The sequence below is a fragment of the Eschrichtius robustus genome, chromosome 4, assembly GCF_028021215.1.
Source record: "Eschrichtius robustus isolate mEscRob2 chromosome 4, mEscRob2.pri, whole genome shotgun sequence".
NCBI classification, from domain to species: Eukaryota; Metazoa; Chordata; class Mammalia; order Artiodactyla; family Eschrichtiidae; genus Eschrichtius; species Eschrichtius robustus.
Genome location: NC_090827.1, coordinates 5,517,275 through 5,544,329, shown reverse-complemented (window position 1 = coordinate 5,544,329; position 27,055 = coordinate 5,517,275). Strand labels below are relative to the sequence as shown.

Genomic DNA, 27,055 nt, shown 5'->3' with positions numbered 1-27,055 from the left:
TAATCTCTCATGATCGTTTGTATTTCTGCAGTGTCAGTGGTTACTTCTCCTTTTTTATTTCTAATTCTATTGATTTGAGTCTTCTCCCTTTTTCTTTTCATGAGTCTGGCTAATGGTTTAGCAATTTTCTTTATCTTCCAAAAGAACCAGCTTTTAGTTCTGTTGACCTTTGCTATTGTTTCCTTCATTTCTTTTTCATTTATTTCTGATCTGATCTTTATGATTTCTTTCCTTTTGCTAACTTTGGGTTTTTTTTTTTTTTTTTTTTGGTTCTTCTTTCTCTAATTGCTTTAGGTGTAAGTTTAGGTTGTTTATTTGCGATTTTTCTTGTTTCTTGAGGTAAAATTGTATTGCTATAAACTTCCCTCTTAGATCTGCTGTTGCTGCATCCCATTGGTTTTAGGTCATCGTTTCTCCATTGTCATTTGTTTCTAGGTATTTTTTGATTTCCCCTTTGATTTCTTCAGTGATCACTTCGTTATTAAGTAGTATATTGTGTAGCCTCCATGTGTTTGTATTTTTTACAGATCTTTTCCTGTAATTGATATCTAGTCTCATAGCATTGTGGTCAGAAAAGATACTTGATACGATTTCAATTTTCTTAAATTTACCAAGCCTTGATTTGTGACCCAAGATATGATCTATCCTGGAGAATATTCCATGAGCACTTGAGAAAAATGTGTATTCTGCTTTTTTTGGGTGGAATGTCCTACAGATATCAATTAAGTTCATCTTGTTTAACGTATCATTTAAAGCTTGTGTTTCCTTATTTATTTTCATTTTGGATGATCTGTCCATTGGCGAAAGTTGGGTGTTAAAATCCCCTACTATGATTGTGTTACTGTCAATTTCCCCTTTTATGGCTGTTAGTATTTGCCTTATGTATTGAGGTGCTCCTGTGTTGGGTGCCTAAATATTTACAGTTGTTATACCTTCTTCTTGGATCGATCCCTTGATCATTATATAGTGTCCTTCTTTATCTCTTGTAATAGTCTTTATTTTAAAGTCTATTTTGTCTGATATGAGAATTGCTACTCCAGCTTTCTTTTGATTTCCATTTGCATGGAATATCTTTTTCCATCCCCTCACTTTCAGTCTGTATGTGTCTCTAGGTCTGAAGTGGGTCTCTTGTAGACAGCATATATATGGGTCTTGTTTTTGTATCCATTCAGCCAGCCTGTGTCTTTTGGTGGGAGCATTTAATCCATTTACATTTAAGATAATTATCGATATGTATGTTCCTATTCCCATTTTCTTAAATGTTTTGGGTTTGTTATTGTAGGTGTTTTCCTTCTCTTGTGTTTCTTGCCTAGAGAAGTTCCTTTAGCATTTGTTGTAAAGCTGGTTTGGTGGTGCTGAACTCTGTCAGCTTTTGCTTGTCTGTAAAGGTTTTAATTTCTCCATCAAATCTGAATGAGATCCTTGCTGGGTAGAATAATCTTGGTTGTAGGTTTTTCTCCTTCATCACTTTAAGTATATCCTGCCACTCCTTTCTGGCTTGCAGAGTTTCTGCTGAAAGATCAGCTGTTAACCTTATGGGGATTCCTTTGTGTATTATTTGTTGTTTTTCCCTTGCTGCTTTTAATATGTTTTCTTTATATTTAATTTTTGACAGTTTGATTAATATGTGTCTTGGTGCGTTTCTCCTTGGATTTATCCTGTATTGGACTCTCTGTGCTTCCAGGACTTGATTAAGTATTTCCTTTCCCATATTAGGGCAGTTTTCAACTATAATCTCTTCAAATATTTTCTCAGTCCCTTTCTTTTTCTCTTCTTCTTCTGGGACCCCTATAATTCAAATGTTGGTGCGTTTAATGTTGTCCCAGAGGTCTCTGAGACTGTCCTCAGTTCTTTTCAGTCTTTTTTCTTTATTCTGCTCTACAGTAGTTATTTCCACCATTTTATCTTCCAGGTCACTTATCCTTTCTTCTGCCTCAGTCATTCTGCTATTGATCCCATCTAGAGTATTTTTAATTTCATTTATTGTGTTTTTCATCGTTGCTTGGTTCCTCTTTAATTCTTCTACGTCCTTGTTAAATGTTTCTTGCATTTTGTCTATTCTATTTCCAAGATTTTGGATCATCCTTACTATCATTATTCTGAATTCTTTTTCAGGTAGACTACCTATTTCCTCTTCATTTGTTAGGTCTGGTGTGTTTTGACCCTGCTCCTTCATCTGCTGTGTGTTTTTCTGTCGTCTCATTTTGCTTATCTTACTGTGTTTGGGGTCTCCTTTTCACAGGCTGCAGGTTCGTAGTTCCCGTTGTTTTTGGTATCTGTCCCCAGTGGCTAAGGTTGGTTCAGTGGGTTGTGTAGGCTTCCTGGTGGAGGGGACTAGTGCCTGTGTTCTGGTGGATGAGGCTGGATCTTGTCTTTCTGGTGGGCATGTCCACGTCTGGTGGTGTGTTTTGGGGTGTCTGTGGCCTTATTATGATTTTAGGCAGCCTCTCTGCTAATGGATGGGGTTGTGTTCCTGTCTTGCTAGTTGTTTGGCATAGGTTGTCCAGCACTGTAGCTTCCTGGTCGTTGAATGAAGCTGGGTCTTGATGTTGAGATGGAGATCTCTGAGAGATTTTCGCCATTTGGTATTATGTGGAGCTGGGAGGTCTCTTGTGGACCAGTGTCCTGAAGTTGGCTCTCCCACCTCAGAGGCACAGCCCTGATGCCTGGCTGGAACATCAAGAGCCTTTCATCCACATGGCTCAGAAGAAAAGGGAGAAAAAAATAGAAAGAGAGAAAGAAAGAGGATAAAATAAAAAAGGTATTATAATAAAAAATAAGAAAAAAAATTATTAAGAAAATATTTATTACGAAAATTTTTTCTTAATTTTTAAAAATAAATTTATTAGTTTTTTATAATAAAAAATAAGAAAAAAATATTAAGTAATAAATTTATTAAGAAAAATATTTTTAATTTTTTAAAATAAAAAATATGGAAAAACTTATTATGAAAATTTTTTTTTTTAATTTTTAAAAATAGATAATAAGGGGCTTCCCTGGTGGCGCAGTGGTTGAGAATCTGCCTGCCAATGCAGGGGACACAGGTTTGAGCCCTGGTCTGGGAGGATCCCACATGCCGCGGAGCAACTGGGCCCGTGAGCCACAACTACTGAGCCTGCGCGTCTGGAGCCTGTGCTCCACAACAAGAGAGGCCGCGACTGTGAGAGGCCCGTGCACCGCGATGAAGAGTGGGCCCCGCTCACCACAACTAGAGAAAGCCCTCGCACAGAAACGAAGATCCAAAACAGCCAAAAATAAATAAATTTATTTTTAAAAAAAAGAAAATAAGGAAAAAATTAATAAGAAAACATTTGTTAAGAAAAAAAAGTTTTAAGTAGGAAAAAAAAAAAAAGGACGGACCGAACCCTAGGACAAATGGTGAAAGCAAAGCTATACAGAAAATCTCACCCAGAAGCATACACATATACACTCACAAAAAAAGGAAAAGGGGAAAAATTAATATATCCTGCTCCCAAAGTCCACCTCCTGAATTTGGGATGATTCGTTGTCTATTCAGGTATTCAACAGATGCAGGTATATCAAGTTGTTTGTGGAGCTTTAATCCGCTGCTTCTGAGGCTGCTGGGAGACATTTCCCTTTCTCTTCTTTGTTCACACAGCTCCCGGGGTTCAGCTTTGGATCTGGCCCCGCCTCTGCGTGTAGGTCGCCTGAGGGTGTCTGTTCTTCGCTCAGACAGGACGGGGTTAAAGGAGCAGCTGCTTCGGGGGCTCTGGCTCACTCAGGCGGGGGGAGGGAGCGGTACGGAGGAGGCGGGGCGAGCCTGCGGCGTCAGAGGCGTCGTGACGTTGCAGCAGCCCGAGGCGCGCTGTGCGTTCTCCCGGGGAAGTTGTCCCCAGATCACAGGAGCCTGACAGTGGCGGGCTGCACTGGCTCCCGGGAAGGGCGGTGTGGAGAGTGACCTGTGCTCGCACACAGGCTTCTTGGTGGCGGCAGCAGCAGCCTTAGTGTCTCATGGCCGTCTCTGGGGTCCGCGCTGATGGCCGCGGCTCGCGCCCATCTCTGGAGCTCGTTTAGGCTGCGCTCTGAATCCCCTCTCCTTGCGCACCAGGAAACAAAGAGGTAAGGAAAAGTCTCTTGCCTCTTCGGCAGCTGCAGACTTTTTCCCGGACTCCCTCCCGGCTAGCTGTGGTGCACTAGCCCCTTCAGGCCGTGTTCACGCCGCCAACCCCAGTCCTCTCCCTGCGATCCGACTGAAGCCCAAGCCTCAGCTCCCAGCCCCGTCCGCCCCGGCGGGGGAGCAGACAAGCCTCTCGGGCTGGTGAGTGCTGCTCGGCGCCACTCCTCCGTGCGGGAATCTCTCTCCGCTTTGCCCTCCGCACCCCTGTGGCTGCGCTCTCCTCCGTGGCTCCGAAGCTCCCCCCTCCGTCACCCGCAGTCTCCGCCCGCGAAGTGGCTCCTAGTGTGTGGACACCTTTCCTCCTTCACGGCTCCCTCCCACTGGTGCAGGTCCCGTCCCTATTCTTTTGTCTCTGTTGTTTCTTTTTTCTTCTGCCCTACCCAGGTACGTGGGGAGTTTCTTGCCTTTTGAGAGGTCTGAGGTCTTCTGCCAGCGTTCAGTAGGTGTTCTGTAGGAGCAGTTCCACGTGTAGATGTGTTTCTAATGTATCTGTAGGAAGGAAGGTGGTCTCCGCGTCTTACTCTTCTGCCATCTTCTGGAATCTGCCGTATTTAATTTGTTTAGTACTGTTTACAAAATTTGCTCAAATGAGCAGGATAAAGATATAGTAGCTAGTAAAATCTTCACAGAATTGAGAAACATTATTGAATTGGCATAAAAAGTGAGAATTCTGCATGAAAAAAGAAAAGGTTGAAAATGTAAATTCTGGCATTTATTGTACTGTACCCCTTTTTTCAAATAATCAAATGTGCCTTGGCAGTTCTGAAATTTATATCTCTAGAATTTAAAATTTTCAAATGTATAATTTAAATCTAGTACACTAATTTTAGCAATCAATGTACTAAACATCCATTCACAGTTATTGAATTAAGTGTAAAATTGTTCACATCTTTTCTTTGTTTTGATGATGAAGATAAATGACCCTAAATCTGAGTTCTTAGGCATTTAATTTGCTGGAGAGCTTCCAATTGTACTGCATTTACATGGGATTTGTAAAGACCTGTAGTTTTGAGGTAGTGATATTATTTTAAGTTATGCCTAGAAGATCTTAAGAGACATACATATTTAAAGTAATTAAAACTACATTCATATGCAGAGAAGATGTATTCCAAGCTTTATACGTGGTCAGGAACAATCATTGTATGGCAACAAATCATAGGTTTATAAAAATCGTTACATTTATGGATTTTTATTTTGGAGAGAGGTACAAACAAACCAGGACAATCTCTATCTTTCTTCAATTCTCGTTCTTTCTATAATTATAGATCATAAATAAGTGTTACTCATTCTTCCATTAATACTTTGTAAACTCTCTCTCTCTTAAGCATGAGTGAGAAAGAGTGAAGGTAAGTAAATATTGGTAATTTTTCAGAAACAGAAACCTGATTTTTGATTGTCAGTGAAAAGCTGCACCAGACAAGTTAAAAAGACAGGGGAGACTGTAATCAAGAATTTTGTAATAGGAGTCAAGACTATCGCAGCGGGGGGAGAGGTTGAATTCAACTCCACTGACACAAAAGGCAGGAGAGTTATTAGGTACTGAGGTGAGCAAGTGGGAAAGTACTGAAGGGCAATGGGGGTGGGGGGAGGGAGATGAAGTTGGTCAACGGGATTCGGACAGGTGTGTCTGCTAATTGGCACTTATTGCATTTAAACTCCTAAATCCTCACAGAGACTGAAATTGGGGTACTATCTTCCCTGATGGTTACATTTCAAAGGGTTAGCTCCTAGGTCCTAGAGAAAGAAATTCCTGGATTATAAAACCTGCAGAAAGCTGAGAGAAGACTTTCATCTCAAAGGGGCAGAGAAAGAATATACACTGCAACTTTCTTAAGAAAAGGGAAGTCATAGGCTTATAATCCATACAGGTTCTGTCTAAAGGTTAGTCAAACTGAGAAAAACGGGAAGGCAGTCCTAGTCAGATCTAGGTCCCTCTGATTTCTTAGAAAGAAAGTGGCAGCAGTGTTGACAAGTGTTCCTGGGAAGATTTTCATCTCAAAAGCATTTCTGCTAAGCATCTTTTTGGTTAAAATGCATTTGAATTAAAATGTTCCCTATTAAAATGTAAATACTGTCTTGGCAATCAAGTTTGTTCACGGACTAGTACTGTGAATGACTTACATGGGAAAATCAGATAGCTTTCCTTCTGGCTGAGAATGTGCCCTGGGAATTAGTATTTTGATTGGAGGAAGAGGGGAGAAATGATCACTGTTTTACATGATAAACTTGGGGAAGTTTATAAACTTGGGGACCCAGTAGGACGCCATCATCAGGGACTAAGAAACTGCATCTGAACAAGAAAAATTTAACTCACATTTGCATTTTGCATTGGAATGTGAAAGGAGCAACTATTGGAGTTATAACAGAAACTCATCCTTCTGTTTTTTACAGAGGACTCAAAGATAAAAAATACATTGGTACTTTACAAACTCACCCGTTGTAAATGGGCACAATTTTCACGTATTCTCTGCATAATTATTTTATGCTTAGCGTCGACTGAAAAAAAATGCACAACCTAAAAGTTGAGAGTTATGTTTTATTCGGCGGACATTCTTGGGACTTCAAGCCAGGAGACAGCCTCTGAGATAGCTCTGAGAGAACTGCTCGGAAGAGGTCAGGGTGGAGCCAGGATATACAGGAGTTTTGCAACAAGACCAGGTAGTCAGAATATCAAAAGATTACCGTTAATTAAACAAAAACCAGACATCTCAAAGTAAGAAATTTAGTGCTTTTCTATGTATGGGAAGATGCAAGAGTCTGAGCTCACTGAAATTATTCCTTTGATGTGCACCTCAACTCTCTGGGGCCAGTATCCTGTGCTTTCTCAACCTGAATCCCCTCAGGGTGCACCGTCCATCCAGGCAGCCCTCAAGTAATGGCTTCATGGCTGCAACATCCTTTGTTTACTGATATGGCAGGCAATATTTTAGTTCTCACTACTGTTCTGACCTAGAGAATGAGCAGAATCCAATAGATCACATTTAAATAAGTAAAGCATGTTGAAGGAAAGTAAAACCATCAAAGTAGTGTTTCAATTGAGTAGGCGACTTTCTATGAAGGGCCAGCAGAAATATCTTAGACTTTGCATACCATAAATTTTCTATAGCAACTGCTTAACTCTGCCTATATAGCAGAAATCAGCCATAGACAATAGCACAGACAGTAGTAATTAATGGATATGGCCGAGTTCTAATACAACTTTATTTATAAAAGCAGGTGGTGGGCCAGATTTGGTTCATGGATGTAGTTTGCCAAGCCCACAACTGTGGGAACATTTGCTTATCTGAAGAAGGCTCTAATAGCTCAACTCTTTTATAGCCTACCTGAGTTAATGGTCTACTTGCAAACATATGGTGATATGCGTGGTGTGAAAAAAAAAAGGGAAAAGGAGACCAAGAACTAAGAATTTGTCAATAAACTTGAAAGTGACAAGAAAAAGAAAGGTTCTCTACACAGAAATGCCTTCAGAGTTGAAAAAGACAATTCATTAGCTGATTAGAGCTTGACTGGATAGGAAATAGCCAACTCCCTTTTTTGTAATTTTCTATTCATCAATCTTGAGAAGTTTTTGACCTGTGCATTACAAGGGATATTCCCAGGCTCTCAGCTGACACTGCTTACTAAACCTGAGGCTTTCCCATTTGTAAATGAATAAATTGGTATTCCAGGATAAACAAAAGTATCCTGTGGTTTTGATTAGCTCAGTCAATCCCCAATGGTCTAATTAATTCTGGATGAATTGTTTAAATTTGTTTCTGGATTTCCATAGCTGAGGCCCAGTCTTCAGATGCTGCGAAGAGTTGCCAAAATGAACAGCCAGCGTTCAGTGCCCCATCCTTCACATCCATTTGCTGTAACATCTTAGAGAGGCTCTAACTCTGTAAAACTTCATAGTGAAGGCAAATGCTCTGGATCCCAGTTTCAGTTTTATCTGTAATAGCAGTGCATTATGACTAAGAGCAGTCTTTCTTACCTGGATTGTTTTAATTAGACAAACAATGCTAAAATCTTTTTCAGTGGGAAATGCTCAAATTCTCTTTCACTGTGTGGAATGAATAGTTCATTTGTTTAGCTCTGTCTGCCTGGCCTTAATATTAAAAAATGGTGAAATTTTTTCACTTTATTAAAGACAGAGCAAATAATGCATTGTCTGATTCACTTCTCCTGCATTATCATCCTGGGGTTTCCCAGAGATAAACTGAGGGAATGAACACGGGTTAACGTTCTTTCCTTGTATCTGTAATAGCTTTTTAACAGACCACTAAGCACACGGTTAACATACAGGAAATGTGTATTGATTAGCTGATTGCTTTCCTCGGACTGACAAATGAGGATTCACAGCAAACTCTTCATGTGGGATTGTCTCTTTCATATATCTATGCAATTTCTCATCCCAGATTACCTCATTGAATTCCATATATAAGTAATCATAATGAAACTTTAAAGGAAATATTAAAGACAGCAAGAAACTTCAGTATTTTATGCATTCAGGGATTTGGATCTCAATATCAAATGTTCTCAAATCATATGCTATTTATACCAATAAATCATACAGGGAAAAGATACTTGATGACGTCAACATTTCATTGATATTCTTCACAATTGTTTATAAATAGAAGAATGATTATCATTATGTTCCATAGCCTCTTTGTTTTAACATGCATATATATAAGTTCAACCTCAAGGGCACTTAGTTTGTAGGTGAAAGTAAAACTAGAGCATAAGCAACCTAATGGGTCATGAGGCTGGGATTTTTTCTCTCACGCTTAAGTAATATCTATGAAAATTAAACCAATGAGATTTTATATAAGCAGTACCTTTCTCAAAGTGATCGCAAGGTTCTATTTATAAGCTGGGTGAAATGGCGCCTATCTTAACCTACAAGCACTTTTTTTAGCTCTTCACTAGTAATAGCAGCTGCAGCCTATGCAGAATTTGCTAAAGGCTAGACACAGTCATAAGTATTTTAAAATATCATATCTTATCTTCACAATATTCTTAAGAGTTAGGTACCATCTTTATTATAAAGACGGAAAAATTGAGATTTGGAGTTTAAGTCACTTGTCAAAAGTCTTCTAAATAGTGTGCATTAGAAATCAAACTGGGGCAGCCATCAGGTCATATCTCAAATCTGGGTCTTGCTGGTAATATAGTTCATGCTTTCATTCCCATGTTATGCAGGCTTCTTTGTCAGTAGCATGCATCTTTTTAAGACAATTGCTTTGCACATTATCCAATGATGGGGTGTTTTCTTTCTTCTCACCATTTGTGATCAAGGACCTCAACTCCTCTTTCTGTGTCCTTTTGTGGGGAAAGTTCCTATCTGGTCACAAGACGTCTGGTGAAACTTCAATTATTTACTTCTTCCTTACCTAACAGTACCACAAAAAGAAAAAAAAGAAAATTAGGGTCATTATAGCATCTAACTCTTAGATGTGAAGGTTAAATGAATCAACCACTTAGAACAATGCCTGGCAAATATTAACCACTGAGTGAATGCTGACAGTTTTCTTTTATCCTAGTCCTACAAGGAGCAATTCACTTGTAAAGAAACATTAAACTTGGTATAACATACCTTGAAATATCAATACCTTACTATTCCAGCCTATATACCTATCATGTGAAAATCATCCAGTTGTATGCACTCTTGAAATTTTCCAAATCATAAAGTTAAAACTTACCTTACTACTTGGGATGGCCACCAAATTCTCTGTTGGATACAGTTTTTGTTAGGTCAGGTTTCAAATGAAAACTATTCTTCATAAAGAAAGAATTATTTTTCAAGTTGTTAGTGTCATACATATCATTGAATGAATAACCTTGTTCTTCGCATACCCCAGTTTAAAATTCAACTGTACATAATTATTTGAAAGAAAGAAATTAAATTAAATGGAACAAAAAGTTGAATGGTAATTGTATTATATTTGTAAGACCACAGAAGGAGTATCAAAATCATGAATAAATAAAAAGGAAAATGAGACTCATTATTGTTAACTTGTAAAACTGCTTGAAGTATTGTCAAAATACAGTCCTGTCTATAATAATGTATTGCCCTTATTACAGAGTTATGAGGTGAATAAAAAATGAAATTCTAATTTTATACAAGAACATATTACTTCATTGTTTTACAGAAAAATCTTTTATGGAAAAGTCTTTTTATTTCTTCCCATAACTTTTAAATCCCACCAATGACATAGGAAGAAATGACCTTTTTGTTTTAACTACTAAATATTTTTATTTATGCTTGTGATTATAAGTCCTTCTTTCTTTCAGAACTTGTGACAGAAATCATTCCATTCTCACTTGAATTCTCAGAATTTCTTCACTAGTGGCTTCTTTTCTTCAGGATAAACTTGAGATTCCTTTTTCCTATTCCTTATCAGATTTGTCTTTCCACACTTAGGCTTCTGTTCTTTTTTCCTTTGTCCAGTATATTAAAGGTATCTTGAAAATGTATGCATCACTACCTCTGCTTTGTCTTTATAACACCTGAATACTCTGCCATCTCTGTGTCATACTCTAGGCTGCTACAAGGCATATGGCTAACTGGGTCCTTGGAAACAGGAGCTGACAGGGCAATTTTCTCTAGCTGAGGCTTCATTTACCAATACAGAAAGTTTATATGTGAAATTACAATCTTGTTCAAGGCATATAAGAATTCATGTTGCTTCATATTCTTCTTGACACTAGACCTAGTGATTCATACCAATCTGAAAGGTTTGGCTTAAATTTGCATCTCCCTGATTATACATAGAGTTGAGCACTTTTCTGGATTTTTCTTAGTCACATGGTTTTACTCATTCATGGAGCATTTGTTTGAGTTTCCTGTTGGTAGTTCTTTGGAGCTGTCTTTTTCTTATCTACTTTTAGGAGAACTTTATTAATTCTACGTATAAGATCTTTGATAGCTTTGTAGATGGCAAGTATCTTTTCCTGCTCAGTGGCTTGCATTTTTTATCTCTTAATAGTATCTTTTGAGGAAAAGATACTCTAAATTATAATGTAGTAAAACTTATAAATCATTTCTGTAATGGTGAGTTTTTTGTGCCTTGTTTAAGAATATTTCTCTACCATAAGATTATGAAGATATTATATCTCCATTATATATTATTATAAATATATGTATTATTATTATAAATGTTTATAATTGCATATAATCATATATTATCAAGCATTCTTGAAGTATCAACGTTTAATGTTAAAGCTTAACACATATTTAAACACATTTTTTTCTCTCCTTTCCTTTTTTTTTTTTTAATTTTATTTATTTATTTATTTATTTTTGGCTGTGTTGGGTCTTCGTTTCTGTGTGAGGGCTTTCTCTAGTTGCGGCAAGTGGGGGCCACTCTTCATCACAGTGCGCGGGCTTTTCACTATCCCAGCCTCTCTTGTTGCAGAGCACAGGCTCCAGACGCGCAGGCTCAGTAGTTGTGGCTCACAGGCCTAGTTGCTCCTCGGCATGTGGAATCTTCCCAGACCAGGGCTCGAACCCGTGTCCCCTGCATTGGCAGGCAGATTCTCAACCACTGCGCCACCAGGAAAGCCCTTTCCTTTTTGCATCTTTAAGCTTCCATCTGAGATCATTTTCCTTTTGCCTGAAGAACATCCTTCAGAATTTATCTTAAGACAAGTTATTAGAGATGAATTTTCTTACTGTTTTTTGAAAATATACTTATTTTAATTTTTATGTATGTGTATAAAATTCTGATTGACTTTACTTTGTTTCATCACATAAAATATAATCCCAGTAGCTTTTTGTTCCTATTTTTGCTCATGACATCAGTTGCTTAACTCCTTACTGTAAATGCAATCTGTATTTTTTCATTTACATAATTTTAAGATTTCTCTGTCATTGATTTTCTTCAGTTTCACTACTAAGTGTCTAGATGTGGGTTATTCTAGCTTTTCATTTTCTTTGCTTGACATTTAATAATCTTAAACTTATAGATTGGTGTCTTTCAACATTAATGGAAAATTCTTAACTACTATTTCTTCAAATATGGCCTCTGCCCAATTTTCTTTGTTTCCTTCTTCTCGGTTTCACGTAAACCTATTTTTGTTAACCTCAACTGCGTTTTTAAATCTTTATTTATTCTTCTGCTTTTTATTCCGTAATATTTCTTTTAATCTCTATTTCAGTTTACTAATTCTCTTTTGTACTGTGTCTAATCTGTTCTTAATGACATCAATTTAATCTTAATTTCTGTTATCATATTTTCTACTTATATAACTCTTTCATAAACTTATAATGTTCATAGATTATATATTTAAGTTCTTTTTTAGAATTTCTAAGCTGATTTTATTTTCATAAACCTAAATTTTACAATCCTGGTGACTTTGTTATGGTTGTATGTTATTTCTCCTCATTCTCTTAATGCTGTTGTCTTTCTTTGTTTTCTACATTATCCTTCATTGTGTACTGGATATTTTATTTAAAAATTTTTTATAACAATAATTAGATGAGCTAGGATGATATTATTATAGAGAGGAAGACTTTATGTTTTATGAGACACCCAGACAAAAATAGCCTGCAGTCCACACATTCACTTGCAGAGTGAGGTGCTTTAAAATCCTGGCACAGAGAGGGAGGTGGTCTAGTACTGTACCTATCCCATCTATCCCATGTCTCTAGGAATAAGAAGCCATATCGGGCATTTAGGCTGATCAATCATTTTCTTAAGGTGGAAAAATTCCCAAAGCAATGTGACTCCAGGTGCAATCCCATCTCTCTAAGTTACAATTCTCTTCAGGACATAGTCTGGGAAATTCCTTACTGTCTTCTTGTCTCTTTCATAGATAAGAATGAGAAAGACTATCTCTTTCATTTATTCTTTAAAATATATTATGTGTATTTAATCCAGGGTTATTTATCCTTTGTTGTTGTTTTATTTCTTCAGTGGAAGGGTTAGTCCAAATTATCTACTGCATTGTTATTGAAGAAGTTTCTAAATCTCTTTTTAATTTAGTTTGTTTTATTTTTATAATACATATTATGATATAAGCATATAATAATTTACAGATAAGCAATTAGCATAAAAAACTCTAGACATTTTATCATAATAAGTTAGTGTATATATTGGTGTGTCTAACTTAGTTCAGACGTAACATTTATTTGAATATCACCTATTTCTTGATGGAAGACACCATCATAAATTTCCAGTTAGTTAAAGAGCTTGTCGTTAAGTAATTGTGATTTTCTTATTATGAGAATAATTAATTTATTCCTTCTAGCATTCCTAAGTGTCTTTTATTCTGATGTATTTCTTTTTATTTTAATTATTATCTGCTTTTAATTAGTAATTCATTTTAGTAGAGTAGAGAAGGGAACATACACACTATTTGAAAATATCACTGATAAAATTTCTTCTACGTATCATTCCTAAAACAGAAATTATAAGCATGATCAGATCAACAAGATTATGAGACTAGTATTTAAATAAATTAAATAAAATATTCAACATAAGTATGTACTTTGGAACTTGAGAAGATGTAGGCATTTAGAAGAACAGAATTCTGTTTATGATACATTATTTTCTTCTTATGATTTTACAAAACTGATTTTCAAACAAATTTACTGAAATCATCTTCTTTTATAAACTGGTGTTTCACAAATATTCGAAATATTTTATTCTCTTTCTGTTCTATTTTAAATTTACATATTATTTTTACCAAAATTTTTATTGCTATTTCCACCACCTAGTTACTATTGGCATAAACACTTCATAAATACTGATGTGCAGTGTTCGAAATTTTATTCAACTACACTTGTCTCTCCAACTTCAGATTCTGCTAGAGGAGAACACAATTTTTCATTTCTTTGAAAACAAACTCTTTATATTCCTCTAAGCCAAGTTGTGAAGGTGAGAAAGTGTAGAAAGGGATCCACAGAAAGAAAAAAATTTATTTGCCTCTTAGCTTTCCCAAGTGAGCAAACAAAAGAAGCTGGTCTGGAAATGGCATTAATAGTCTTCGTAATACAAGATCAAAGGAAGCACCACTAGAGCTCTAATTTCTTTCCTTGAATACTTGAGAGGGCCTCCAATAAGAGGAATAATTTATAGGTCAAAAGAAGTACTGACATGTTTCAAAAAACTCAGCAATATCTGTTATATCTAACCTATATGCTTTTACGTTTGGTCAGGACATTAGATGACTCTTGATGTCATATGATACATGTTTTTACTTAGACCTTCAAATGTGCAATATCATTGGAGCTAAAGAGATAGAGTACTAAAATGATAGATGCTATTTGCTGCACATAACTGTTATTTGTCTGTACATAACTAGCATACGATGTTTGTGATTAGAGTGCTATAGAATAAAATATGTTACCTTTAATGTATATCTACAAAATTGTATATTAATGATAATTGATAATGAATTAAATTTCAATACTTTTCTTTAAAACTCTTATTTCTAAACTAACAACTATGATCACTCAAATATACACAGATGCTCAGATTCAACCGATCTTACCTCTTAAATTCAGTTTTAAATTAGTTTACAGATTAATTCATAGCTATTGTTTCAGGTTGTTAATGTATTTCTAGAAATAATCACCATTTCTCTCTGAAATTTATAAATGTGACATGTTTTATAAACATTTAATCACTATTAAAGCATATTGAATGACATTAGAATATAGGAATAAAAATGTTTAACCTTTGTGATTTTGTGAGACTAAATCTTAGTCTGGTAATAATTATCAGAAAGACTAGTAAAGATGAGCACGACAATTTTGTAAGTAAAAGAAATCTTGCAGCTAAATTTATCTGAGAAAAGGACCACTTGATTTTGAACAATAACAGGTAAACGTAATTGGTTTTGTAGATGTAGCTCAATATGATACATTAAAGAAAAGGTGAAGCATGCAGGAAAAAAAAATTTATAGACTTTTTGAAATACATAGTATTTAATAGCATGTATTACTTAGATAATTTTAAAAAATCATTTAAAAATGTAACCTCCAAATTAACATATAAGTTTTTACTGTGCATGTTAATATTTCCTGGGTGAATAGTAATTCTTATTTCTAATTAGGCATTCTCTCAAAGGATGTCCATTTTACAAGGATGTCCCACATAATGTTACGCCAAATCTCAGCATTTATTCTAAGATGTTCATATTATCTAATTAGCATTGTAATGTATAACTACCAAAAGCACAACTAATCTAAAAGGCCTGGGACCTAATACCAGATGCAGAAGGTTAGTGAAAACATTCCAAGGTGACTTAGTACCAGTTGTATTTCTAAATGTCAGAATAGCCAATGCTAACATGCCGTTTTTTAGAATAGATGCCTTATTTTCTTGTACGTGATTTTATGAGGAACCAGAAGCTGAAATTCAGGAATGTTAATGGAAATTATTAATAATTCTTATTTGATACCCTACATGATGTTATTACTTTTATAGTTTTCTCTCTTCCCGTAAGTTTGCAATATTAAAGAAAAAGACATAAAAAACACTGTGTCCGCAAATTTCAAAAATTTCCTATGCCTAATTGGTCAAGTATATTTTCTTTTAGTAATTTTATATAAATACATATAACAGAATGGGTATTAAAGAAAAGAAGATTGAACACATTCCCTTTGGTCTTATTACTCAGGAAACATTGAAATACAATGTGAATATGGAGAAATGTCATTAGGAAAAATTAAACTGTCAATACAAAAGACTGACCAAGATGTTTGTTCCCCATTTCTATTATTTCTGTTAATGATGTAAAATCAAAAGAATACATTGAACTGAGCCTCTCTCATAGGATTTTGAAATTTCAAAAGATTGCCTACCCCACTCTTTGACAACACAAACCAATGATGACTTAAATAACTTGGCTTTTAAAGACAAGATCCTGTATAACAGAATATAAGGGTCAATCTCCTTCTGCTTATTTTTATCAGATAATGGTGTGGAACATCAGCACTTAACAAGTGCATGTAGGGATTATATGTTCAATCCCGACCTTCTGAGACAAAGAATTGTGCCATTTTTTGACATTACAGTTTGTGGTGGTACCAAAAATTCAAAGAACTCTTTGTTGAACAGTTATAGTCTATAAAAATCATTTGATTAGCATTTCTCTTCCTCCTTAAGAGGAAGATAGGATTCAGAAAGAGAGAAAAAGGTCAAATGATGAAAAGGAAGAAGAGGGGTTTGTGGAGGATACAGCTCTGATTGTACCTGATCATATTTATTGCAAATTAAAAGCCACCACTTTGGGCAGTCAACACCTCCATCATGAAAAATATCATCAACCTCAACAAAGGAACAAATGACAATTATGGTCTCCCCACCCACATGGAAATTTCAGTGAGAATAGTGATTTTGGTATTTCTCACCTGGCTAAGACTGAGCAAAGTCACAATGCAAGACTTCAGCATAATATAGAAACAATAGTGTGTCAGCGAGTGTAAGATGAAAACTAAAGGGCAGTTGTCACATGGGTAAAGACTGGTGGGATTATCCCAGGCATCTCTGGTGACCTTGGACAATCATGTAAATGTCATGGTTCATTCCCAAGCTTGGTGAGGACCGTCTGGAAACAGGAAAGAGGATCCAGATTACAAAGTATATTTCCTGCTGTGGCAGCATTATTAGGAGAAATGCGTTTAATGGTTATTTAAAAATATATTTAACTTTAAAATTTAAGAATAAGGAAAAGACTGTACTGGACCCACACTGTCTGATAAAGGCAGCTGACAGAATTTCAGGAATTTGCTGTTTGGTTGGTGAACTTCAGTTTTTCCTCCCTCAACTTCCCAAATAAATCTTATTCCTTTAGAGTCAGTTTATGTTTCCCAGCATAGTGATGCATTTTACCCATTCAGCTATGCTAGTGTTCTCTGAAGCCAGCCAGCAATGATCTCACCTCACCCACAATATAAATCTATCAGTGAATAAACAACATCATTTTTATTTCAATGCCAATGACACACTACATGTTGATTTAGCAGTTAAATAATTTCTCTCTCTTCTGGGCGCAATCTGCCAGGCTTATTATAACTCTACTTCTGATATTCATTTCATGTTTAATAGTGCTTTGCCTCATGAGGATGCCTGTCAATCAATTAAATTAAAATGTCATTCTGACCTTTTATTGGAAACAATTTACTCTTTTTTCATTTCATCACAAGCTTTTTCCATCTTATACAAATTAAAAGCCTTAATTACTTGTATTCAGAAACTTTATACTAATTAACTTTACAAAACTACATGCTCATCCACATTCCTGATACTATCTTTACAGAGGTTATCCAGCTGAGTCTGCCTGAAGATCAGAAACTAAGCATCACAGCAGCAACTGGGGGACAGAGTACGGTTCTGAGCTGTGCCATTCAGGGAGCACTGAGACCTCCGATCATCTGGAAACGGAACAATATTATTCTAAACAACTTAGATTTGGAAGACATCAATGTGAGTACATAAATAGAGGTTGTGTATAATTTGTGCATTTGACACGATATACTCTAGACTTTGTGCGGTCTGAGGAGCTTAATGAAATAGGATGTAGAATTGAAGAGAATTATTGGAACATTTTCATATCCATTCTACTGTCTGGGAGGCACTTATAGATCATTTGAAATTATCCAAATCACTTGTTTAAGCGTAGTAAGCAGGTTATATACCATTGTGTTTGTGGGATCACAGAAACTTAAACCATAAAGGTCTGGCTCTAAGAATTTCTATAATTACCAACAATGAATCTCTATGTATTTGCTATTATAGTTGAGCAACAGCCTATAGCTTATGAAGTGTTAAAGTGGGTAAAGGAAGTTTTTGCTTCAAATACTTCATAATGTATTAGAAACAATAAATATTAATAAAACAAATAAATGATTTATTTTTGTGGAATGAAGGAACACGTTCATCACTCAGGTTTATTCCTGGAGAATCAGAATCTAAACTCAAAGAGTGTACAGCCCAAAAGGTGAAACAAAGGCTGAACAAACTCCAGGGAATTAATTTCTTCCTTCCATGCTTTCTGTTGAAAATGAACATGAAGAAGTGAGCATCGTCTTAGATAATGAAAAGAAGGAAAAATCGTATGTTATGGGTTGTCTGTGGAAATGAGGTGGGAGAATCCTTTACCTTAGTGATCTTGGGGTTCTATGATGTCTTTGCATATAAATTTTAGATATTCTTTACTCTCACTCAAGAAAGCCATCACCTATCCACTTATTCTTTGCTGCTTCATAAAGAACCCCTAAAACGCAAGCCCAAGAGAGTCACTCTTATTTGTTACATTTTACTAATATTGTTTAATGTCCATTAATGTTTCAGAAAAGAAAACTTCTCCATTTTAGATTCTTTTACTTCTATAAAATTTTTCTAAATTTGCTTACATCTGGGAAATTTCCTCAGAGTATACGGAGAATAATGTTTAATTCTCCAAGACATCAAGAACATTGTGCCATAGAACAGCTATAATTTCAGGAGCATTCAAGATTCTTTGAGAGGTATGGCCCTAGACAAAATCATCTTAGGTTTGCATTACGGGTTGTTGTGTCTACATTTATGCTTCTTAAAAAATTGAGGTAAAAACGGTATATAATATTATATTTGTTTCAGCCGTAAAACATAAACAAAATCAGTCTTTGTATACACTACAAAGCAATTACCACAATAAGTCTAGTTACCATCAATTACCATACAATTGACCCCCTTCACCCATTTCCTCAACCCCTTTACCCTTTCCAATCTGATAACTGCCAATCTGTCCTCTGTATCTATGAGCTTTGTTTTGTTTGTTTGGTTGGTTGGTTGGTTCGTTTGTTTTGTTTTTATACTCCATATATAAGTGAAATTGTCTGATTTATTTCATTGAGCATAACACCCTCTGGTCTGGTATCGGACATGGCAACATTTCCTTCTTTTTATTTGGCTGAGTAGCTTTCCACTGTATATATATAGCACGTCTTCTTTATCCATTCATCCATGGATGGGGACATAATTTGCTTCCATATCTTGACTATTGTAAACAATGCTATAATAAACATAGGAGCACATATATCTTTTAGAATTAGTGCTTTCATGTGCTTAGGATAAATACACAGAAGTGGAATAGCTGGGTCATATGGTAGTTTTATTTTTCATTTTATGAGGAATCTGCATACTGTTGTCCATAGTGGCTGCAACAATTGACATTCCTACCGACAGTGCACAGGAGTTCCCTTTTCTCTACATCCTCTCCAGCATTTATTATTTCCTGTCTTTTGATAACTGTCATTCTAACAGGTGTGAGGTGATATCTTACTGTGGTTTTGATCTGCATTTCTCTGATAGTTAGTGATGTTGAACATCTTTTTATGTGCCTGTTGTCCATCTGTATGTCTTCTTAGGAAAAATGTTTATTTAGATCCTCTGCCCATGTTTTTGATCTGATTGTTTGTTGTTTTGCTATTGACGTGCTTGAAGTATTTATACACTTTTTGATATTAACTCCTTACCAGACATATGGTTTGCAAATACTTTCTCCCATTCAGTAGGTTGTCTTTTTATTTTGCAGATGGTATCCTTTGCTTTCCAGAAGCATTTTAGTTTGATGTAGTCTCACTTGTTTATTTTTGCTTTTGTTGCCTTTGCTTTTGGGGTAAGAGCCAAAAAGTCCACGACAAGACTGAGATCAAGAAGATTACCACCTATGTTTTCTTCTAGGAGTTTTTATGGTTTCAGGTTTCATATACAAGTCCTTAATCAATTTTGAGTTTATTTTTATGTATGGTATAAGATAGTGGTCTAATTTCATTCTTTTGCATGTGGCTGTCCAATTTTCCCAACACAATTTATTTAAGGAACTGTCCTTCCCCTATTGCATATTCTTGGCTCCTTGTTATAAATGAATTGACAACATATGCATGGGTTTATTTCTGGGCTCTCTATTCTTTTCCATTGATCTATGTGTCTGTTTTTATGCCAAAACCATATTATTTTTATTACTATAACTTTGTAGTATAGTTTGAAATCAGGGAGCATGATGCCTCCAGAATTATTTTTCTTTCTCAAGAGTGATTAGGCTATTCAAGGTCTTTGTGGTTCCAAAGTAGAGGTTCTTACCTCTACTTCAATCTAATTGTGAATGAAATAACATGATAACTATGCTAAGTAGAGTATTCTTAGTTAGATTCTTTTTGTTTTTCACTTTAAGCACTTTGAATATATCATGCCACTGCCTTCTGGCCTGTAAAATTTCTGTCAGATCTTTAGATCTGAATGAGTCTCTTGTTGGAGGCATATAGATGGGTCTTGTTTTTTTTTGTTTTTTTTTTTTTTAATAAATAAGTTCAGTATCTTATAGTTCAGTTCCCCCTTAAGTTCAGTATCTTATAGTTCTCAGTGTACAGGTCTTTCACCTCCTTGGTTAAATTTATTCCTAAGTATAATCTTTTTTTTTTAAATAAATTTTACACTTTATTTATTTATTTATTTTTGGCTGTGTTGGGTCTTCGTTTCTGTGTGTGGGCTTTCTCTAGTTGCGGCGAGTGGGGGCCACTCTTCATCGCGGTGCTCAGGCCTCTCACTGTCGCGGCCTCTCTTGTTGCAGAGCTCCAGATGCACAGGCTCCAGACGCACAGGCTCAGTAGTTGTGGCTCACAGGCCTAGTTGCTCCGCGGCATGTGGGATCTTCCCAGACCAGGGCTCGAACCTGTGTCCCCTGCATTGGCAGGCAGATTCTCAACCACTGCGCCACCAGGGAAGCCCAGTATAATTTTTTTATTCTTTTTGAAGCAATTGTAAATCGGTTTCTTCTTAATTTCTCTTTTTGATATTTTATTATTAGTGTATATAAAGGCAACAGATTTCTGTATATTGATTTTGTACCCTGAAACTTTACTGAATTCATTTATTAGTTCTAACAGGTTTTCAGTGGAGTCTATAGGCTTTTCTATATATAGTATCAGATGATATACAAATAGTGGCAATTTTACTTCTTCCTTTCCAATTTAGATTCCTTTTGTTTCTTTCTCTTACCTAGTTGCTGTGGTTGGTATTTCCAATATTTTGTTGAGAAAAGGAGGCTAGAGTGGGCATGCTTGTCTTATTTCTGACTTTAGAGGAAAAGATTTCAACATTTCACTGTTGAGTATGATGTTAGCTGCAGGTTTGTCACATATGGCCTTTATTGTGTTGAGATATATTTGCTCTATACTCACTTTGTTGAGAGATTTTATGTTTGTTTTCATCTTGTATGTCTCTAGGAATTTATCCATGTCTTCTACGTTGTCCAATTTGTTAGTTGTATCATTATGTATAGTAGTATTTTATGATCCTTTGTATATCTCTGGTATCAGTTGTAACAACTCCCCTTTCATTTATGATTTTATTTATTTGAACTCTTTCTCTTTTTTTCCCTAAGTGAGTCTAGCTAAAGGTTTGTTGATTTCGTTTATCTTTTCCAAAAAACAACCCTTAGTTTCATTGATCTTTTCTATTTTTTTTATTTTTAGTGTCTATATTGTTGATTTCTGCTCTGATCTTTATTGTTTCCTTCCTTCTAATAACTTTGGAGTTTGTCCTTTTTCTGCAGTTCTTTTACTTTTAAGAATGGACTGTTTATTTCAGATTTTTCTTGTTTCTTGAGGTAGGCCTATATCACTGTGAACTTCCCTCTTAGAATTGAGTTTCCTACTTCTCATAAATTTTGGAATGTTGCATTTCTATTTTCATTTGTCTCCAGGTATTTGTTTGATTTCTCCTTTGATTTCTTTGACAAATTGGCTGTTCAGTATTATATTGTTTAATTTTATGTATTTGTAACTTTTTTCATTTCCTTCTTGTGATTGATTTCTAGTTTTATGCTATTGTGGTCACAAAAGATGCTTGATATGATTTCAATCTATTTAAATTTATTGAGGCCTATTTCCTGGCCTAATATGTGATCTACCCTAGAGAAAATTCCATGTGCACTTGAGAAGAATGTGTATTCTGTTGATTTTGGATTGATTGTTCCTTATATATCTATTAAGTTCAACTGCTATAATGTAGTTTTAAGTCCATTGTTTTCCTATTGATTTCTTTCTGGATGATCTGTCCGTTAATGTAAGTGAGATATTAAATCTCCCTACAATTATTTCAGTGCTGTCAATTTCTCCCTTTAGGTCTGTTAATATTTGCTTTATATATTTAGGTGCTCCTTTATTGGGTGATTACATATTTACAAGTGTTATATCTTCAAGTTGGATTGACCCCTTTATCATAATGTAATGCCTTTCTTTGTCTTTTATTATAGTCTTTGTTTTAAAGTCTATTTTGTCTGATATGAGTATAGCTACACCAGCTCTCTTTTTGTTTTCATTTGCATGGGATGTCTTTTCTATTTTTTCACCTTCAGTCTGTGTGTATCTTTATTTTTTTATTTTTTTATTTATGGCTGTGTTGGGTCTTTGTTTCTGTGTGAGGGCTTTTTCCAGTTGTGGCAAGTGGGGGCCATTCTTCATCGCGGTGCACAGGCCTCTCATTATCACAGCCTCTCTTGTTGCGGAGCACAGGCTCCAGACGCGCAGGCTCAGCAACTGTGGCTCACGGGCCCAGTTGCTCCGCGGCATGTGGGGTCTTCCCAGACCAGGGCTTGAACCCGTGTCCCCTGCATTGGCAGGCAGATTCTCAACCACTGCGCCACCAGGGAAGCCCTGCTGTGTGTATCTTTAGATCTGAAATGAGTCTCTTGTTGGAGGCATATAGATGGGTCTTGTTTTTTTTGTTTTGTTTTTTTTTAATCCATTAAGTCACTCAATATCTTTTGATTAGTTTATTTAGTCCACTTGCTTTAAAGTCATTATTAATAGTTGTATACTTATTGCATTTTGCTACTTGTTTTTTGGCCATTTTTACAGTTCCTCTTTGTTAGTTTCTTCTTCTCTTGCTCTCTTTCCTTGTGGTCTGATGATGTTCTTCAGTGTTATGTTTAGATTCTTGTCTCTTTGTCTTTGTGTATCTACTATAAGTTTTTGCTTTGTTGTTACTGTGAGGTTCACATATAAGAACCTGTATAGAGTCTAAGTTTAAAGCAACTCAAATCTGAACACATTTTTAAAAATCTACATTTTTATGCACCCCCCATATTTTATATTTTTGATGTAATATTTTACATTGTTTTATTTTGCATATTTCTTACCTAATTATAATAGTTACAGTTAATAATTATACTACTTTTGTCTTTAACCTTATACTAGCTTTGTAAGTGATTAGTCCATTATACTTACTATATATTTGCCTTTGCCAGTGAGAATTTTTTCCCCTTTATATTTTCTTAGTGATAGTTAGTCCCTTTTATTTTCAGCTTAAAGAAGTCCCTTTAATAGTTCTTATAAGGCTGGTTTGGAGACAATTAACTCCTTCAGCTTTTGCTCATCTAGAAAACTTTTGACCTCTACTTCAATCTAATTGTGAATGATAACATGATAACTATGCTAAGTAGAGTATTCTTAGTTAGATTCTTTTTGTTTTTCACTTTAAGCACTTTGCATATATCATGCCACTTCCTTCTGGCCTGTCAAATTTCTGTTAAGAAGGCAGCTGATATTTTAAAGGGAGTTTTCTTGCATGTAAAATGTAGTTTTTCTCTTGCTGCTTTTAAAATTGTCTCCTTTATCTTTTGACACTTTAATTATAATGTACTTGGTGTGGATCTTTTTGAGTTCATCTTTTTTGGAACTCTCTGTGCTTCCTGGATCTGGATGTCTGTTTTGTTCCCCAGGTTAGGGAAGATTTCTGCCATTATTTCCTGAAATACATTTTCTGCCCCTTTCTTTAAGTCTTCTATTTATGGGAACCCTAGAAGCTGAATGTTTTTCTGCTTGATGTTATCCCATAGATGCCTTAAGCTATTTTTATTTTTTTAATTCTTTTTTTCTTTTTCTGCTCTGTTTGGGTGAGTTCCACTGTTCTGGCTTTCAGGTTGCCGATTTGTTCTTTGCTTCATCAAGTACACTTTTGAATTCTTCTAGTGTATTTTTAGTTCAGTTCTTGTATTCTTCAGCTCTGTGGCTTCTATTTAGTAGTTTCCTATATTTTTTATGTCTGTTGAAATTCTCACTGTGTTCATCCACTCTTCTGCCATGTTCAGGGACAATTAGTTCTAACTCTTTATCAGGTAAATTATTAATCTCTATTTTTAAGTTTTTTTTTTCTGGGATTTTATCTTGCTCTTTTGTTTGGAACATTTTCCTTTGTTTCCTCATGTTCTTGTTTCTCTTTATTTTATTTGTTTCCATGGAGTGGGTGAAACCTCTACCTCTCCTAGTCTTGAAGGTATAGCCTTGTGTAGGCAATGTTACTGTTCAACTTTGCCCTAGCTCTGGTTGTCTCTAGAACTTTTGTGGCTGTCTTATCAGCCCAATTTATTCTTGATAGTTTCAGTTGTTGAGGTCATGCCAAGCCTTGTCAGTGTTTCACATGAAGGGATCTTTGTCAGCCGCTAGTTTTAGGCTAATTGAAAACTAGACACTCAGGTAGCAGCTTTTAAAATATGCAAATATATACAGTCCTGTGGGACTACCTCACAACCCCTGCTGGCCTCCAGATTAGGTGATTTGAAGATTTTCCCTTGGAGAGAGTTGAGAAAACCAGGGCTCCAGATGAGTGTATAAGGTCCTTTCTGGAAAGTACCAGTGAGCTGTAGCAAGGCCAAAGGAGAGCACAAGGATGGCATCCCCAGCCTACATTCCCTGAGAGCTCCTTTGCAGCCTCTACATATGTGGTAAACCTGAAACCTGCCCCCTCAAGCCTGTCCCTCAAGCTCCAGGACAGGTAAAGAGGCCTTTTTCACGGAAAGTCTGAGAGTGTCTGTGTTGTGACCTGGTGGTTGTAGCCTGCCAAAAACTGTTCCTCCAATTGTTTCAGTCCTATGGGACCCAGAAATATAGGCCCCCTTGGCCACCCAAGCCTGGTGCTCAAGGGGTGTCCCCTGTGGGGACTGTGTGTGTCCGCTGGCTTCAGTGGGGCCACAGAGGAGCCTGGGGTTGGAGTCAGCAGCCAGCTTCAGCAGGGTCACAGGAGAGTTTGTGGGTGGGACAAAGCCACAAACTTCAGTGGGACTTTAGAGGGGAGCAGGGCTGGGGTAAGCCCACTGCCTGCAGCAGGGCCACCTTAGGCTCAGGGGTGACGTGGGATCATTGTCTTCAGTGAGGCTTTGGGAGAGTATCTAAGTGGGGCAAGCCAGCCAGCACTAGCAAGATAGAGGGAGTACAGAACCTGGTGCCCACCAGTGCTGGCTCTACCAAGCTGGAATGAGAGAGCAAACATGGCACCCACTAGTGCCTCCATCCCCAGAGGAAGCCCCAACAGACTCCTGTGCCCCAGGAGGCACTTTAAGATTAGCTAGTAAATCTCCTTCACATGTGGTCTAGGCATTTTTCAAATTGGTGTTTTTGCACTGGGTCCTGGTGTAAGTGAGTCTGTACATGAGCCCTTTGAAAACAGACTCTCCATTCCCCAGAGCCTTTTGGGTCTCCTGAACATAAGCCCCACTGTTTTTCAAAGCCGGGCTTTTGGGGGCTCATCTCTGCAGTGCAGATTCCCAGGTTGGGAGTGTCTGAGATGCGGCTCAACCCTTCCGTCCTCAGGGTGAAGTTTGTAATTGTGAGTTTCCTCCTGCTTGGGGGTTGCTGCACTGGGTGTGTGACATTTGTGGGAGACTGTCTCTGCCTCTTCTACCATCTCGAGGTGGTCCTTTGTTGTAGAGAAGCTTTTCAGCTAGATTTCAGCTGTTTTTCACAGGGAACTGATCAATCTGTAACTATAGAATTGGTATGCTTGCGGGGAGAGGTAAGTTCTATGCCACCATCTTAAACCACTTTCTGTATTTTATCTTTTATTTTCTATTTTCATCCTTACTATCAAGCTTACCACTGTTATTTTAAAGAAGTCTATGTATTCTATGATGCTTTTGTTTGAATACCTCAAAATAAGCTCATTTGAATTGTTTCAAGAATAAGGGGGAGTACGTACTATGTAAATCATATGATGATATTCACAGAGCTATAGACTATGGACAGCTTGCAAAAGTGGACATATTCTTGTGCATGGATCATGTAAATTATTTTGCTTACTTTCTTATTCTTGACTGTTCTAGAACCTTGAAATTTCCAGAAAAAAATTATTATGAGTAAGTTAGAGCTCTAAAATATATGTAAATGTTAGATGAATTCTGGCATCAATAAATTAACTTTTACTGAATGATGTTATTTTGGATACATTTCATAGAGCAGAAAAATATTGAGAACTTAAAAAAATCACCTTTCCAATATTTAGAAAGTTTCAATTTCATTTCAAGGCATACTTAATTAAGTTAAACAAGCATTCATAATCTATAGTGTACACAAAACTACCAGCCTTTCAAATAAAGCTGCATGGAATATCCAAAGATGTCTTTGAAAACAAGGGTATTTTTTCAACTTCCCAATATGCTTCTGGTGTTTTCATTAAGTTCTATGCCATCACCTGTCAAATTATCTGAATACATTTAATTGCATTTACCAATATAACTAAAATGTGAAATAAAACAGTTATAAAATCTCACTTGTGTTTTTCTTTATATTTATTTCTGCTTAAAGTCTGCTAAAATAAAGACTTCAGCATATAAATAAACTATATATTATATACATATATTTAGCACTGTCTCTGGTGGACATCTGACATGATTTTTGGTCACCCAACACCTTTTGAACTCCTCTTTGAATATTCTGGCAATGCTTTGATTTTTCCTAACCCCAAGGTGGAAAGCAAAATCTTACTTAATCCACCTTCTCGCAATTAGGAAGCAGATATGTGAATAAGGCTCTAATAAATAGGATGCTGAACAAGATTTCCTTTTATAAACAAGAACAGGGGAATGCAGATGCTTTTCAGAGTCCACTCTCTACACCCATCCTTCCCGGTGAGTGTTGTGGCAGCAGGATCCCACTTTCAAGGACATCAG

At 36.2% G+C, this 27,055-nt stretch overlaps 1 protein-coding gene across 3 annotated transcripts in view; it reads left to right on the top strand.

Annotated features, from left to right (window-relative positions):
* Positions 1–27,055, top strand: part of FSTL5 (follistatin like 5) — a 706,899-nt gene that overhangs the window by 430,982 nt on the left and 248,862 nt on the right. For all 3 annotated transcript variants that reach the window (XM_068542031.1, XM_068542030.1, XM_068542029.1), the window contains exon 6: positions 17,387–17,553. In XM_068542031.1, coding sequence (XP_068398132.1) covers positions 17,387–17,553 — 167 coding nt within the window. The remainder of the gene's footprint in view (positions 1–17,386; positions 17,554–27,055) is intronic.